The 18,629-nt window shown below is 44.2% G+C and overlaps 1 protein-coding gene across 1 annotated transcript in view; it reads left to right on the top strand.

Annotated features, from left to right (window-relative positions):
• LOC144824172 (uncharacterized) overlaps positions 1-18,629 on the top strand; it is a 140,997-nt gene that overhangs the window by 70,906 nt on the left and 51,462 nt on the right. Inside the window, exons 3-5 of the mRNA XM_078683330.1 lie at positions 1,620-1,693; positions 3,511-3,723; positions 11,204-11,360. Coding sequence (XP_078539456.1) covers positions 1,620-1,693; positions 3,511-3,723; positions 11,204-11,360 — 444 coding nt within the window. The remainder of the gene's footprint in view (positions 1-1,619; positions 1,694-3,510; positions 3,724-11,203; positions 11,361-18,629) is intronic.

The raw sequence follows: 18,629 nt of genomic DNA, 5'->3' as shown, positions 1-18,629 counted from the left end.
ATAAATGTATCCCTATGCTTCTTATCTTGTTAGAGATGAACCGCCATATGTATCATCAAAGTTTTTTGCATTTCCTAAATAGCGAACTTTAAGGAATAAATAGCGATTCTTTACCATTCCTAGTTTGCGATTAGCTATTTGCTAATTACAAATTACCCATTCATTTCCTTCATTTCCATAGGGCGGTTGGACTCACTTTTAGCTCGAACGGCTGAATGGATTTCCACGAAACTTGGCAAAATTGTAGGGACTGGTAGCCCGATGTGCCTTTGCTATGTCTCAAGATATATGCTCCAGTGGTTTTTACAAAAATTAACTTTGAAAAATATATATTGGGCTACATTGGCCTATATATATGTTGGAGCCCAAATGTAGCCCAATGTAGCCCAATGAAGCCCAATGTAGCCCAATGTAGCCCAAAGATGGCCGCCAGACACACAAAAAAACAAATGTAGCCCAAATATCAGCCAGATGTAGCCCAACTATAGCCCAGTGACAGAATGACCAATCAGCTTCGCAAACCTCCGTTACGCGAAGCGGAGCGCTGTTACAGATATATATCTTTTTTTGAACGTTAATTTCTCAAAATCCACTGGAGCACATATATTGAGACCTAGCAAAGGCACATCGGGCTACCAGTCCCTAATATTTTGCCAAGTTTCGTGCAAATCCATTCAGCCGTTCGATTATTATTATTATTATTTTTTTTTGCCCCGCGGGGCCCTTTTAAAACCTCCACATCAAACCTAGGGGGTCAGCGAGGATCTACTATGCCCCCTTATAGTTATTTCCCCCTTTGTTTTGACCTCCTCTTGTCTCTCGATCCTACCGAGAGACAAGATGGCGGCCGCTACGGACTTTTTGGAATGTTGACAGACGCCGGAGAACCAATCAGCTTCGCTTCACAAAGCTCCGTTGCGCGTAAAGTACGCGTCCTGGGACGCTGCCAGGTCCGCTGTTACAGATATATATCTTTTTTTAAACGTTAATTTCTCAAAATCCACTGGAGCACATATATTGAGACCTACAAAAGGCACATCGGGCTACCAGTCCCTACAATTTTGCCAAGTTTCGTGCAAATCCATTCAGCCGTTCGGGCTAAAAGTGAGGCCAACCGCCCTATGGAAAACTCAATGTTAAAAACACATTTTGGGACCCCCTTTTTTCTCGGCCCCCCCTTGACGAACCCCCCCCAAATTTTCAAGGGCTGCTCAGAAACAAAATGTGCCATTTTCCTGAAAATTTCAGCCAATTCCGTCCACAAACGCCAAAGTTATTAGACATAGAATTTTCAAAAATCCCATAGAGAAAAAATCCTAACTATATATACCTACTGGCGACCGCCAGTAGGTAATATATATATATATATATATATATATATATATATATAACATCTGCTGTTTACGGAGCTTAGAAACGACAGAAGTGTGGGATGTAGCACTATATATAAAAAAACACGGCCATACACATAAATGTAAAAGAAAAGCAGACAAATGATCTACAACAATCAGATCTTTTTCTCGATTATGGTTGGCCACACTAGACTCTGAAAATGGTAAGATGCTGCCAAATTTTGCAATATTATGTCAACTTACATATATTTTTTTTTGTGTCTGCAGTGGCAAGCGGTACGATGGTCATGAACTCCACATCCATGTATAACAGCACAGAAACCCCTTCTCCGCCTTGGATGGTGAGTAAAAGAAAGTCATGCCCTTTCTATCAGAATGTGTTGTGTAGTCATTTAAGTCAACGCGTTCTATGCTTTTCGGATGTATCAAATATGAACCCCACCGCAATACCCCGCCATGTCCTTCTGAGCTCCACCAACCTGCTCTGTTGAGAGATGCTGAACTTTTTGAAGCATATGGACCAAACGATAATTGGTTCCGCTATTGGCCAAAACAATGCTAGTGCCACTTTAAAGCAGATCTAGAAAATCACAACATAAGCCCACCCTGAACCCAGCTACTCACCTCCTGGGACCCAGAGGCAGCATGTCTCTGGGCCCCAAGAGACATGTTTCTCCTTCTCTCCAAGGTCCATACACCTGAGACAGTCTCTTGACTGGTGTGCAATACAGATCAGACAGAGTTTTTCAAGTTCTGAGAATGATTTTCATAACAAAAGAGTAAGCCACATGTGCTCCTGCTTTACTTTACATTGTATGCTTGCTTCACATGGGTCAACATTTTGTTCTACACCTTGAAGATCAATGTACCTGTTTCACTCACTCATTAAGCACACGATTGTAAGCCTGGGTTTCAAGTGCCCAAGCACCTTTTGAACAATATATCGTCAGACTTTTGTTTCTGGCTAGATCTCACTGTGGGGCATATTTACAAGGGAAGTGGCGGAGTGAGGCGCTATCCCTCCTGGCTTACCGCCTCACTCCGCCACTTCAGAAACGCATGGCTGCACCATATTTACAAGAATATTGTGCGGCCCTACATTTCCACCTGTGCTGGCGCTACACTTAGCAGCCTAGCACCATAGTGCAAGGGGGTCTGCGTGCAAGAGAAGATTGTTTATGTGCAGGAAGGTCCCCCTTCCTGCACATAAACAATCTTGAGGTGCCATTTTGATTAATGTATCACACATATAAGTTGCAAATCGGCAACTTAATAAAATGAGTGTTTATGTGCAGGAAGGGTTACTGCACATAAACAATCATTGTTCTTTTGCTGTTTTCATGTGTGCTGCACAATGCAGCACACATGAAAACAGCAAAAAGGAAGAGAAATGAAACGTTTCTCCTTGTTGCGCCAGGGTAAAACCATGTTTTCCCTGGTCTTAATTCTGGTGCTGCCTTCCATTTACGCCTCCCTTGTAAATAGGAGGCAGTGTCAAAATCAATAGGTGTTGCGGTGGGACGCCCACTGCAACACCCATTGCCCTACCCTTTCATGCCAAGCATAGCGTGAAAGAGTGCCTTATTTACAAGACAGCGTTAAGTCAGGTTAAGCGGCCTAACGCTGCCTTGTAAATAAGGCTACGCCCCTATCGTCACAGGAACATTGTAAAAAGTGATGTTCCCATTGCGAAAGGGGCTTGTAAATATGCCCCTAAGTCTCATTAAACTAGTCAGATGAGTCACTCACTCTGGAGCCTGAATTCAGCTCAGAAAGCTTGACTCTGGGGTGTAAGTTCCTGCTCTTTGAGATTTCCCTGAAAGTGGAAATTAATTTTCTGCCAGTGGAAAACAAGACATAGTGATGTTTGGTCACGGGACACCAATGCGTACCAATCAACATTAAAAAGGATGTAGTAATAGCATCCCTTCAAGAAATAATCTGAAAATTGAATTACATAATAAGTAAAATGCCTGCACAAGCGAAGACATGGGAAAATGGGCACTTGCTTTACCCACTATTTTATTTTGCGAGGGCATGGCCTCAGACAGTAGTGTTGGGTATTCATTTAACTGTGCCTGCTGCTTGGTCTCTGGCACTACATAACGTGGCTTTCTAATCACCGGAAATATCTGTGGTTTGTATCATCTTTCTACAGTTAATGTGCTGGAAATTTCACTGCTATGGGGCTCAGTGTTACCAGAATCAGAGTACATATATGGATTCTCCCATGATGCACTCCATGAATTCCACCATGATGCCCCCGATGAACAGTACCGGGATGCCCTGGATGAACTCTACCCAGATGAATACTACCATGATGCCTCCGATGAGAAACATGGTGAATTGTCCGACTGGGTCCTACTGTGAGGTAAGAGCCATTATAGTTTCTAATCTCAGTCACTTTGGCCCACATGCATCAAGCATTTTTGTAGTCGCAAACGGTGCGATTCCTTAAAATCGGCCGTTTGCGAATGCAAAAGTGCTTTTTGGGATGCATGAAGCAATTTTAGAATTCGTAATATTTTTGCGAGTTCTAAAATTGCGGGTGCTTTTAAGAAGTCGCAGATGTGCGACTTCTTAAAAGCAATGCATCATTACTTTGACAAGTTGAAATTCGCAATTAGGGTGCCAAATTTACCGAGTGGTTGAACCACTCGGTAAATTTGGAAAAAGTGTTTAAAATGGTGAAAAAGTATTTTTTTCAACATTCATGTTTAACACACACATGTCCTTAGGACATGTGTGTGTGAAACATGATGCGAAAAATACATTTCAGGGGTGCATGGGGGGTCCTTTGGACCCCCCCCTGCACCCATGAAATTTTCTAAGTGCCACTCGCAATTCCCATTGACTCCTATGGGCCTTTTGGCCCATAGGAATCAATGGGAATTGCGAAAATTAACTTAAGAATTCGGTATTCATTTGGGATTCGGTAAAAATTGCGATTTTTACCGAATCACAAATGAATACCGAAAATAATGATGCATAGCATTTTGCACTTCTTAATTTGCGATTCCTTATTTTTCGCAAATTAGGAAGTGCAAAATGTCACATTGATGCATGTGGGCCTGAGTGCTTGAGAAACAACTTGTAATTTGGCATGCATGAAAGTAAGAGGTGCATGATACATCCTCAATTCGTATTACCGCGCTGTAGCTCAACTGTAATAAAATCAGCTGTAACTAAAACAACAATAAGAATTCAGATAATTATTTTGATCAGAAGAGCAGCGACTTTAGTAATAGTGACACAGATAATCATCCTATTCACATTATTAACATTGTGTTATTGTTATTAAAGTTGACGATAATAACAAATATTAGTTTTATCATTATTAGTAGTAGTAACATTACTATTACTTTTACTATTACTAGTAGCAATAGTAGAAGGGCTAGTAATATCTTAATAGTGAGAATTGAATATAGTCAGTGAATAGGTGTGACTTACTCCTGAGTGGGGTAGGACTGATTTCTTGCTCATTGCACCATCAGGATTCAAGCAAGCCGGGCCGAAGAAGGCTGTGATGCCAGAAACCGGTCCCCGGAAGCTTGTTTCCTTCCCAGTATAAGAATTGGCTTGGTAGTTTGGTTTGCCCTGTTCCCATCATGCACTGGGACAGGAACAGACTAATTTGCATATAGCCAGGTTCTGAGCTGGGATGGTGCAGTGAGCTAAAAAACGGTGATGGATTAAAACCATGATCTATTGACTTGGTAAGAGTATTCTGCATCATTCAGAAACTCTGTCCATCACCACCCCCCTTTTCCAAATTCTGATTTCTAAATATACAGGAACAAACTACACCTACCATTTGCGTTGTTATCAATATTGTTACTATCTTATTTCACAGCAATAGTAGTTATGAGAAGGCTGTTCTTACCATGTAATCCACCCAGATTTTTCACTTTTTGATCACCTGGTTTTTTACCTTTTACTGTGGGGGAGCCTCATAACCTGTGGCTCACCCACAGTAAACTCATGGTACAATTAACTGCACCTGTTTACGGCTAGCACCCTCTTTTGAAGATAAGGCCTATGTGCTGCAGCATGGGTAGGAGGCATTTGGCTGGTTACACGTGAACATGTGTGCACACATGTGAGGGCTGCGCATGGAAGACTCCTGTTGTGCACAGCCTAGGAACTGCGCATAGGTAGCCTGGTGCAGAATGGACTCTGCAGAGTTGGGTATTGACCTAGCATAGGCCTTGTAATGTTGGTGTACACAAATAGGGAAAGTAAATGTGATTTACTGCATGATCTGCAGTGACCCTCCATTATACACTATTGGGAAAACTGCCTTAGTGTTTAGCTCCGCTTCCTCTTGGTCTAAAGACACCAGGGTCATACCAATGTACAGTGTAACCTGTCTGTAAAGAACAATGCTTTAAAGTCCAAACACATATATCTGCACAGCTTATGGGTCTTTCAAGGATGTCATGTTTATCTGGATCAACTTAGGATCGGAGCCCATCCCTTTTGTCAACCTGCCGGGCTGGGTTAATTACTTTATCTCCGGCAGCAGGAACAAAGGGAGCAATTAACTTTGATGAGGTCAGCTCCTCAGAACGAAGGGGTGGGGTGGGCTGCTCTGCAACAATCAGCCAGCTGTCATCCTGTGCCAGGATGAGGGCAGGTCCAAGCTCATTAAACCAAAGGAGGAAGCCCAGACACTTGAGGCAACCCATGAGGGGTGCTCATTTGAGGTTTTGCTTTCGCAGGCCCTGGCAGGGATGTCAGCAAGGGGTAGAGCAGAGACCCCCTGGGCACATGTGGCAAGTGACTCCTGAGTGACGCCATCTTGAAGTATCCCAGAAGGCTGTGCAAGAAGGTGGAAACAGGGGCAGAGAGGTTATTTGGCACCTCAGTATAAGCCAGAGGTGCATTCCTCTTGGGACCTCCCACCCCCACTTAAAAGGTCTTGCACAAGGGGGAGAGCTCTCTCTTGGTTGTGCTTTTCTGCTGGACACTGGGACTGAAGGCTAACACCATGGACAATTGGAAGGAAGAACCCCCTGTCTGTCATCTGGACTAAGGACTATGCCTCTGATTGACCCCAGGACCAGTGGGGCACTCCCTCAGGACCAGGACCACTTGTCCCCTTGCATCCCCTGAGGACTAGTTGGAGAAAAGACTGGGTGTTCGCGCCAGAATGAGAAAGGCCCAGAAGAGAGCAAAGCAAAAAGGCTGGTGCAGGGAGTCAATGAAACCAGTTCCCTGCAACGTTTGTTGTCATGGAGTCCAAAAGACCTGATGAAAGTTCCTCAGGTGGCTAGAGCTCACCACCAGAAGCAAAATGAGACAAAGATCATCTAAATCGGCCCAATAGGGCCAGATTTATACCTGTTTAAAGTTTTGCCGACCTTTGACCTCCTAACCAGCCAGCGCAAGTGAGGGTGGGAGCTCCACTGCCAGGTAATTATTATCATCTATGGGGCACCAGGCCCCTGTAGGCTGCCCCTGAGAAGATAAACATGAGAGGTAGCGCAGTTGCACTCCACAATCCCTGGTCCCCAAAAAGAAGAATGGTAAGTACTGTCACGCTCCCGGCGAGTGCAGGAAAGGGGCCCAGGACCACATCCCAAGGCCCTGTAAACAGGCAAAGGGGGGAGTGCTGCCACACTCCCCCCACATGGTCCACCTTCCCCACTCCCTGCACCCCATGATTGGAGGAGCAGAAAGGCCACCAAACCAATGCACGTCTGCCCGCAGGAGTGGGCTGACCAGAAAGATGTTGCCGGCTCCTGCTGCAGCATGCAAATATGCGGATCTCATGAGGAGCCGGTGAGGGCAGCGAGGGGTGGGCTGCCCGAGCTGCCCTCGGAAGGAGCCTGGGCCCGCTTGCACAATAACATTTAGGGGCATATTTACAATAAAGTAGGAAAGCGTGAAGTTAAGCCAAGAAGGCTAACGACACGCTTTGTCACTTTAAAAACGCAGGGCTGCATCATATTCACTAGAATATGGTGCAGCCCTGTGTTTCCCCCTGCGCTGGCACTGAATTTATTTGCCTAGCGCCAATGTAGGCACCCTTGCACCATAGTGCAAGGGTGCCTGTGTTGAGGGGAAGATTGATTATGTGCAGGATGGTGTCACTTCTTTAAATGCTATTTTGTAACTTCTATGTGTGCTGCTTAGCAGCACACATAGAAGTTGCAAAACAGCATTTTTGAAAAATTATTGTTTATGTGCAGGAAGAGGGATCTTCCAGGACATAAACAATCATAGGCAATTTGCTGTCTATATGTGTGCTGCACAAGGCAGCACACATGGATACAGCAAAATCGAGTAGAAATAAAGTATTTTTGCCTGTTTAAGACCAGGTTTTCCCTGGTCTTAATTTTGGCACTGCCTCCTATTTATGCTGTCCTTGTAAATAGGAGGTAGCGTCAAAATCAATGGGTGTTGCAGCAGAACGCACACCTCAACACCCATTGCCCTTCCCTTTCACGCTAAGTACAGCATGAAAAGGGGCCTATTTACAAGGCAGCGTTAAGCCATGTTAAGTGGCTTAATTCTGCCTGGTAAATAAGGCACTGCCTCTATCGCCATCACAGCGTCACTGAAAGTAAATATGCCCCTTAGTCGTCTATATTTCTGTGCTGCATGAGAGGTAACGAAAAAACACTTTCAATTCAATCTCCAAATACAGTGTAGCCAATTTGGTTACAAAATAACTCAGTTCGACACTAAATTTCAAGTTAGTAAATTTATTCCAAACCCAAATTTAGAAACAGATTAATATACACTAGTCCAACCATTATCGTATAGAAGTACAATGTAAATAGTAAGAAGCAGAATCTTCTGAAGTTAATTGCCCTGCATAATAAAAAGAAAATAACTAATTCGAGTATAGCGATGTATGTAATAAGGAAACAAACTTTTGTGTTAGATTGCATCAATTTGTCATTGAAAAGAAACACCTTTCCGTTCCAATAAATTGTTACTTCAGCCGTCCCAGGTCTCGTCTCCTTCTCACATGAGAACTCTCCTCCCATCTTTTTATCGCATGTCTTTCGTACCATTTGCCACTTCACATATTTTGCTATCCATTAAGAACAAAGACCCTTTTCGCTCTCTAACCAAGGCTTGTCCCTCTGCAGTGGGAACGCAAAATACATACACCATCTCTACTACAATAATAAAATACGAATTCAAACGTTAAATTGAATTGTGAGCTTTAGTCCAAATACATCTCAGGACTACAAGTTACGCTAAATTAACAAGCACACTGTAACATTTTGTGCACTTCTCTACACACACACAAATCAAAATTTTCAATGTGTCCTTTGGTAATTAACACATTAATACCACAGTTATTCATTTAGCAAACATATCACTATATCACCTCTCCATAAACATGTTACAAACATCTTTCATTATATATTAATGTGTAAGCAGCACAATTTTATCAATTACATCTCTAAACACACATACACATTTTATTATTTTGCAGGGATATTTTTTAATATGCAATACCCCTACTTACTTTTAATAACATTAGTCACACAGAATATATGGGAGTGCAGACTAAATATGATTATAATGCACTCCTAACACATCTCTTGGGGTGGAGTCATTATTACACTTCTCCACCTCCACCAAAAGAAGTGGCTCGTGGGGTGCCCCCGAAAATTAGGGAGTGTAGCGCAAGGCTGCATAATGAAAAACAAGCACAAAGGCAAAAGGAAGAGCGACTCTCCCCAGCGAATAAGTAAAGCCATGGAGCACCCCATTATGCCAAGCGGGTCCTAGCTGCATTTTTTTTTTAAACGCTTGTTTTCCACCTGTAGGGGCCCCAGGAGGATGGGGTCACCACAGAAATTTTGCTAACGTGCGGGGTAGCTGCAGGAGGTCCCTCCTCTGCCCGCAGCAGGTTTGGTGAACTGGCCCCAGTTATATGTGGGTGGTGTCAATGTTCCTGTCAGAAGTGATGGTGATAGTCAAGAAAAGGCAATGTGAATGAAGTCAACACCGTCATAACCTTAGAAATGCCTCTGCAACACCCATGCAAGTAAAAACTGGTACCTTAAAGATACAGATGGAAGTGGTTAATACAATGTTGGACAGTGCATCAGTGTTCTACATTTTTATAGGCAATGTGTGGGAAGGATACATATTTCACTAAAGACGTGTAATCAATGACCCAATCAATAGTAACACTTTTTTTGAACAAATGAACCCTTTTACCAACTCTACGTATGGCAATTTAGAAACTTGCAGCACTGCTGGGGCGCACTTAGGAGTTTTGTGAGTGAAGGCAGGAAGACATAACTCTCAAAATGCATAACGAACCATGACACATACAGTTATATCTGCACGTTTCCTTAAGACCTGTGTTCGTAGTGCAGGCGCAATAATGTCATCGAAGGTCAAAAAACGTATAAAGCCATGTTATTTTGAGTACCCCCAACAGAACCTTTTTTTTTTAATAATCCTAAGGACGAAGTCAGCCTCATACTGAGCATCTGCCCATTGCAGCTTGCACCTCTGACTTACTCTGAGTGACTGATTGCCAAATTAGATGATGTTGCATACAAATGAACTATAACGAGACCAAGTTGATTCTTCAAGAATGCACACAGTCAGAAAAAGCTTGAGCCTTGCAAAGGATCCCACAAAAGTAAAGGGTGAAGGGTGAAGTCAAGAATGGAGCTCACATTTTCACGGTGTTTTGAAAAATCATCAATCATTTAATGAGGGCTCTTCGCCTCAACTACACCACTTTCCACTAACATTAGGAAAATGCTCAGTACTTTGATGGTGATAATAAATCAATCACAGAGTCCATCCGGTTCGATTCAATATGTTGGTGAGGTAATTAAGACATGAACCCACTGTGTTCATGATAAGGGTACCACTCGGGTTGGAGTGCAGGGCTTATGCTTGAATTGGGGTTAGGGTTAATGTTAAGGGTACATTTTTATTTTTAGCGTGTACAATATATTTTGCCAATATATTTTCTACACTTATATGGTATTATAAACCAAAGCTGGTATTATCTCATACGCTATAAATGTGGACCACATAATGGTAGAATATCCTAAAAATGATATTTATCTGTTTGATATTTTGGAAATTATATATATGTAGCATGATATTTTGGTAGTCAATGACTTGTCATACAAGCCTCTGTCTCCCAGACCCGCCATGCCCTTCTATTGCTGTTCTTCTTTCTCAGTTTGCAGTAGATTCTTGACTTGTAGAAAGGAGAAACATCCTTTACGACGCAACGTTTACCACGCAGTGCCTTTACAACGCAGGTTTTTCAATGCAAGTCATTACAACGAATTGCGCTGGGGGGTGCTCTAGGATAGGTAATAGTTTAATTTACTATCCAACACCTTCCCTACTATCCACGGGGACTGGAGTTGGAATAGTAAATTAAACTTTTCACTATCCAGCACCCCCCAACGCAAGTCGTTGTAACGACTTGCGTTGAAAAACCTGCGTTGTAAAAGCATGCGTGGTAAAAGCATGCGTTGTAACAACGTACATCCGTAGAAAGAGTCAGTCAGTCAGTCAGAAACCTTATTTCGCCAACACAAAGTAGGCATAAAAAGTATACTACATATAAAAGACAATTCACAACATTACAACACGCATGAGAAAAAGTAATTAAAGAAAGAGTCATGCTAGGGGTGTCCCCTACAGGGATTTGCTGACGGCCACCGAGTTCATAGATGACGGTGTTTGATAGAATGGGTGCTGTCAAGTACTGCCCGGTCACCTGGCTACGGCTTGCCTCTCTCATAATGCCTTGTGCACTGTTCTTAAGACTGTAGTCCAGACGACCTGCTGACTTATCTAACAACATCCCTTTTTGCCTTGTGTTGCCTATCTGACCACAGCTTTATCGCTACGACTCAATGCATTTTGAAGCCAGATGCTCCAGCCAGTGCACTCTGGGAAGGAATATGTGTATGGTGAATGGTACCATGAAGGACAATTGCACCATGGACTGCTGCAACACCACTCAGTGCGTGAAGCGGAACAGCACTGTATACGGTAAATCAACTGCATACTTTGAAAGTCAGGGCTTGTGGGCTGGAGAGATGTAATTTAATCATGTAAATCTTCCTAAAGTCTTAAAGAAATGAAAGGGTGATAATTTCAACTAAAACACTTTCTGCTTAAGTGAATATGTAAAAACGTTTATTTAGCTGCGTCGCCTTTACGATTCCATGTGGCCCTCAACAGGTCTACTATCAAGTCTCACAAATATTTTTTTTTAAAATCAGTTACAGCATAAACACCAATTGTCATATGTTAACGTATTTATATTAAGTCAATTTCTAGAAAAACACCTGTGCCTGACATACCTGTGATAGGGAATCATGCATAAATCAAAACTGTGCATCCCCATGCCAGTGGCATCCGGTGTATATGTGTGTTGGTAGGGTACAGCTTGGCCAAAGAAGACAGATCCATTGGCAGACCCATTCCTCTAATTCACTCTCCGAAAAGAGGTTCTAAGAAAGAGAAACACCTAACAGCAAAGTGAAGGGCCAGGTAGCTGGGTTACGAGGGGATCAGGGTTCATAACTCTGGCAGAACAACGCAGCTCCATTACAACGCAGGCACTACAACAAACGCGTCTTTACTACGTGATCCATTACAACAAGTTCCATTACAATGCAAGTCATTACAGCGACTTGCTTTAGGAAACTCATTCATGGGATTTATATCCAACACCTTCCCTACTGTTGCACAGACTGGAGTGTGAAGAGTGAAATATACTATTCCAAACTTCAGCTCTTCCCTAAAGCAAGTGGCTGTAACAACTTGCACTGTAATGCAACAACGTGCGTTGTATTGCCTGCGATGTAAAGGAATGTGTTGTAAACGCATGCATGAATACGTCATACATCCGGTTACGAACTAGACAGCAAGCGAAGAATCTAAACAGTTACAGAGCTGAGAGGGTTAAATACTCGGTCAAATACTCGCACTGTACAGTCATACAAGGAAGTGAACACCTAACTCAGAAGTGATTAGTCTATCCCCCACTTTCACTGCCCGTTCTGCTAAAGTTGACATTTATTTCCTTGCCGAACTGATGTGTGTATATAAGTCAGTGAGGGAAATGCAGTAAAGACTGCTACTTTTCATGCTGTGATCCATGCTGTGTCCCCCAAGCCCTGACAACTAGTTTATGAAAATACACTGGCACCTCTCCCGTGGAAGTACCTGTAGCAGTGCTGCACCGTCCTGCCATTTATATGTTTGCTCAGTACCCTGCATACAGAGGAAGTTTTTTTCCAAAATGGCCATATTGACTTTGATTTTTCCTAGCTGAAGTGGCAGAACCAAGGAGAACACAAAGGCCCACTTTCCCCTTCAAGCCAAAATACATGTCTGGGAGTAATAAGGACCACTGCTGTCATCACCTGCCTTCCATCCTTCCTTCCTTCCTTCTCCCCTGCATATCTTCTGGTCTATCTTCTTGCTTGCCAGCCTAAAAGTGACCCTTTCCTCATTATTGGGGCATGGGAATATTTGCTCCCTTAAAATGTGTGCGCATATATGCCAATCTGTGTAACATGTATAACTGTTACTTGGTTAATACAACCAAATAATATTGAATCAAAAGTAATTCAATTGGGTAAAAATATCCACGAATAATGAAAAGTGGAGACCTGGATACTATTGTAACAATGTAAACAATGAACAGTGTGGATGTATGTCAAACATATACAATTTTCTTTCATATATTATTTTTTAACACAGTGAACTACATCTACATTTTCCATAATGCCTCATTAAGGGCCTAATGTGTGTTGATGTATAAATAGACATAGAAGATGGGTTGTCACTAACCGTGATCAAAACCGTTCTGGTCGAAACGCGTTGGTTTACAATTGGTGAGGGCTGAAAACTTAATGAAATAAATGAGCCCAGAAATATAACTCCTGGAGTGCGAGTATAATCTCTGTTGGTAAAATAATTGTGGAATTCGATTCCTTACAGCGAGCGCACCGTCAGCGGAATCAGTTGTTGGTATATATATATATATATATATATATATATATATATATATATATATATATATATATATATATATATATTCCATAAGAAAACCCGTACTCTTCAGTAACGTGAGAAAGGCCACACCAACAGTGCTTCATACATTCTTTATTCCGAGGCAAAAGGGCATTTGGCGTTTCGACTCATGCGAGTCTTAATCATATGCAAATGTTCATTGGGCGGGTTCGTTAGCTTTTAAACAACATATCTTGCAACACTGAAGAAGGACCAATGCCCACATGTGTGATTTAAAGAGGCAGTAGATTACAAATATTAGAGTTCTGGATAAGTTCGTTTTACAGAGATGGTAGGTACTGTCTTCAAATTTGATTCAGGTTAATGCTTACAAAATATAGTATTATCATAGTTTCGATTTGCCTTCCCTGTAGTCATTAATTTGATGTATGTTGTAGTCTCCTGGACCACAAAGTCCATAATGCTCCATTACTGCCGTTTTTTCATCACTAAGTCATTCAATGTTAGATTTTGGCAAAATGTCAACTTGCTTTCACTATGTGCCAAGTGCATCAAGTCATCAATAGCACCTGTAGAAGGAAAGTTCCATATTGTGGCAGAGTCAAAAGGTCACAGTGCATGTCAAGGGAAATTCCGCTACCACCCAGTTCTTGTTAGGTTTATTACTTGCCTTCAAAAATGATGTTCACAAGCACGAAGTGCACAGGAAATCCCTCTTGCAAACCCTGGCTGTTCGAAAGTTCACTTTCCAATTCGAGACGGGCCTCTCAATGTGGCCATGCCATCAATACTCCGTTAGTGTTCAATATTACAGCCGGCGGGCACTCCTTTTGCAAATATGTTCCAAATGGCACCTGACATTAGGAGCGCCTCGGCCTCTCGGGTCGGGGCCCGGCCCATCACAGACAGATGTGTCAGACATCTCAAATATTCCAAAAGAAAACACGTAGTAACGTGAGACAGGCCACACCAATGGTGCTTCATACATACTTTATTCCGAGCCATAAATGTTGAAAATTAGTACGTTTTGGTGAACATTATCCGCGTCATCTTGCCTCTTCCCCTGATGCCACACTTTTGTCGTGCGCACCCGCCATTTTAAGACGCCCCGATCAGAACGAACCCTTTTGCATGCCGCTGGCCCCTGACATAGCCCTTCGCCTTCACTAAGCCTGCACGCTGACCACCCCCCCTGCTTGCACCTGCCTTGAATCATAAACCCCTCTTCGGCGCTGCTCTGCCCCAGGCCCTCATCCTGTTCCCAGCGCGACACCTCCCTTCTTCCCTTTCATGATCCCCGGCCCTTAGATGCAAACCCCTTTTTCCCCGTGTGCCCGTTTGTCTTCCCCGTTCCCAGGCCGACACCCAGCTCTGCCGATACTATCCCTTGCCCCTCCCCGTACAATAGAAAGCTTCCCTCCTCAAAGGACCCCCGAGTTGATCAAAGCCCCCCCACCCCATGAGATCCGATCGAACCCCGCATTCCATGAATTGGCGGAATATCCAGCTGCGCGATAGTTATCACCTGCTGTGACCAGGGTGGGGATTTCTACTGTAGATATGTGTGGGAACGGGCCCGAAGGGGGATTCCTGGAATGTCTTTTCGTACATCAAAGCTTTATCATATGTATGTAAACTGTAATAAAAACCACAAACACTGTATATAAGGGGCCATGCCCCAAAACGTAAGTTAGAGCACCTCAGAACGATACCTTCTGTCCGTTTTGCTGTGTTCTCCTCCGGAGAGAATAAAAACCTTGTTTCCTGCTTTCCAGTCTCCAGCGCCTGCCTCTTCATTGATTAAATAACTAGAGGGTCACAGAGGCAATACCGCCGGGCAAATATCGATTGTCCCCGACCCGACTCAGGTTTCAACAATTGGCGTCCCAAGCGTGGGGCCCATCAGCGACTCGTGGATCCAGTGGGAGAGGTCCCGACGACAGAGTGAACGACTGCAACGATCGGGAGAGCTCTTGCCCAATAGACCCTCGTCTGGCAGCCGATCATCCGAACTTCACTAGTTCCGAACAGACCTCTCTCGAGTGATCTACGGTCCTGACTGGGGACCATTAGGAGTGCCGTGAGAATTACGAGAAAAAGAGGACGATCGGGCGCTGGATTCGGAAGACAAGAAACTGTCCACATGGTCCGGGTAAGGTCGTGTAATCACGACAAGGTGCGAAATGATTGCTTGATTGTTTGATTGCTTGATTATTTATAAAATACTAGTATTACTCTTTGTTTGACCTAATTGGAGATTCACTGTCTGCACACGGAGAAACAGTAGGCTCCTTCTCTTTTGCAAACGGTGAAGGATAGGTAACGTAACCGTCGCGCCTATCTTTCTCCCCCACTGACTCTATTATTTCTCAACGGTTTTTGGGAGACTCCCCACTCCCTCACTGATTAACTGGGTTCTTTAACCCCGAACTACTGTTCACAGATTGTCTTCTGGAGATTCTCTGTCTGCAAACCGGAAACAACAGCTTCCTCTTTGCGGTTAGTGAAAGGGTAGAGGACGCAGACTTTTGCGCCCTACTTACTCTCCCCATTGTCCTTTTTCTATCCTATTTATTTATTTATTAATTGCTTGATTGTTCCGCGTTCTTAGTTACTCTTTTTTATTTTTTTTTGTTCATGAGGTATTCACTGCCTGCAAACAACGTAGAATAGGAATATTCTGTCTAGTCTTTGCACCTAGTGATAAGATAGGCACTGCTGACTTATTAGTCCCTCGTTACGAGCCGTCATGTCTGTCTTCTCCCCATTGATTGATAATTGGTTCAGCCAGCCCGGACCGTGTATTAGAGGTGGACCATATAGCTCCACTAGAAGGCACCCCTAATAAGGACATGTTCATAAACTATGGATTAGTTACCATAGCCTATAATAAATTGTGGCACAGGTATACCAAAGAAAGTCAAGACAAACAGTGGCCACTGGCAGGATCCTTTGACCTTGATAAAATAGAAACGTTAGAAATAGCCCTTCGAAATAATAAGACAACGCCTATTATGCTCGACAGTCTCGGTATGTGGCGCAGAGAGGCTATGCAACGACAGAGAAAAGACGAGGACAAACTAAGTAGAGAAATATACCGACAGGACAACCCCAGGACACCGCTACCCACAACTTATCCCCCGACACTATGCAAAAGACGACCAGACTTAGGGCCAGACCAATGCGCTTTTTGTAGATATGTCGGACACTGGAAAGCCCAATGCCCGACTCTACTGAGCGTGAGTAAAGGCAAAGGGCCGACAGGAACGACAGACCGGCAGTACGAGAAAAAGCGCGAGACAAAGAAGAACCCGACTTACATAGGCAGACCAGATAGAACCACCACGTTTGATTATGCCCGATGGCACAGATTTCGCCAGGACAATTTCAGCGGCATGCTCAAGTTCTCCTAGGTCGGGCAACGTCAAGACGGGAACCCAGCCTCGCTTTAAAATTCACAGACGGAAAGAGATAATCATGACCAATAACTGTTTTATATTCGTCTTGGGTCTTTGTATGTCGTACTTGTACTGTCCCCCGTCTGAGTTTGTGTGTATGTAATGTACGAATCTGCGTCATCCCTCTACACGTGTTTCCGTGTTACTCGACCTCTGTTAGCAGAAACTTAGCATAAAAGCAACCTGGAAAGAAAGAAATGGCAAAACAAAATCCGTAGACCATTGATGAACTTGAACTTTTAATTTAGCACAACAAACAAGGAATAATAACGGTAAAACTGTAGAAAATGAAAGTCAAGCAGAACATTCACCCCCCCCATTCTGGAACCTTCCAAGGTAGGGCAGGGTTACGGCTACGCCCAACCAGCGACAACCCATATAAGGCGGGCCCCGCTGCCAACTCTTGGTCAGGAAATCTTAACGTATGGGGGAGCCGGAGGAGAGGCAGGAGCCAGCAGCCTGGGCAGTTGTAGGTAGTCCCGCCACATGTCTCCTCAGCCAGCCGCAACGGGCCTGGATAGACTTAAGTAGTCCCGCCACATGTCCAGAGAAGAACGAGGCACCTCTTTCTTTTCCCTTCCGTAACAGCCGCAGCAGCTCTGGACGGCGGGATGTCCTGCACGTACCTCCACAACAATTTGTCCAAGTTGGGCTGGGAGGGAGAGGCGACGCGGACGAGCCTCTCCCACCTCCACCGATAGGAGGTCTCCCAGCCCCCGGCCCGACGCCGAACACCCCCAGTCAGGCGATGGTGCCAATACTTCCACAGCACCGAACACACCATGGTGGCACCCCAGTACTTGCGCAGCACCGAACGTGCAATGGTGGCCATATTTTCGGAACACCGAACCAGCAATGACTGCACTGATACTCGTGCCGCGCCGAATGCGCGCCACAGGTGGCCATACTCCCACAGCACTGAGCACAAGACTTGGGGAACACCGGATGTGGAGAGACCTTCATGCGGGGCGATGAAAAAGAACAGCATGGAGTGCACCGGGAGAAGGAGACGGCGCGAACGAGTCTCCCTCGCCCCCCCCCCAGGTGGGGGCATCACAGCTGCACCCCAGCTGAACGTCCCGCTTTCACACAACAGGGACCTCTTCCTTTCACTCCGAAGGATCTCTCCCACTCTTGCAAAACTCGACGAGAGTGGCCCCTGTAGGGCCTCAAAATGGCGTCTGGGTCCGCTGGAAGGCGGGCCCCGGCCACTAGAGTAACTTTGACCAGCAATATAACTCAAACATTTGCCCGCTGGGGCACGAGCCCCCCATCTCCGACAGCATCTCCGCAGCCTTGAAGATCCTACAAAGGTCCCCGGCGGAACCTTCGGCCTCTGCAGGTTTCCGGTAAGGGACGACTGCCTTGATCGCCAACGAAATAAACGTGACATTGCCACTCCCTCTGTTAGCATGAATTCTAGAACTGCCGAAAAGGACTCTGGTCCAACTGCCAGTAATGGGAACATTTCCCCCTGATGCTGCCTCCGGACTGAGCCGGCCCCGCCCAAGATGGCGCTGGTATCCATCGGAACTTACGAACACCTCGTGGTGTTCCTTCGCACTAATATAAACTTGATGTTCTGAGACTTTATATGATCCTTTGTACACTTGGCTAGAAAAGACAAGGAGAGCTCACTCGACGAACAGTATGAAAGGATCGCGTTACAAATGCTGATTACAAATGTACAATGTATTATATTTTTTTTTATAGCTGATGTATAACCTCATCTACGACGCACACATACGGTATACATATAGGAAATCTGATTGCAACTATTATGATTATGCTTCTAAATTATGAAAATAAATGCCCC

This window comes from Lissotriton helveticus, chromosome 3_1 (genome assembly GCF_964261635.1).
Source record: "Lissotriton helveticus chromosome 3_1, aLisHel1.1, whole genome shotgun sequence".
In the NCBI taxonomy this organism is placed as follows: Eukaryota; Metazoa; Chordata; class Amphibia; order Caudata; family Salamandridae; genus Lissotriton; species Lissotriton helveticus.
Note: the sequence above shows the minus strand (reverse complement) of the source record. Positions and strands in the feature narration are given on the sequence as shown.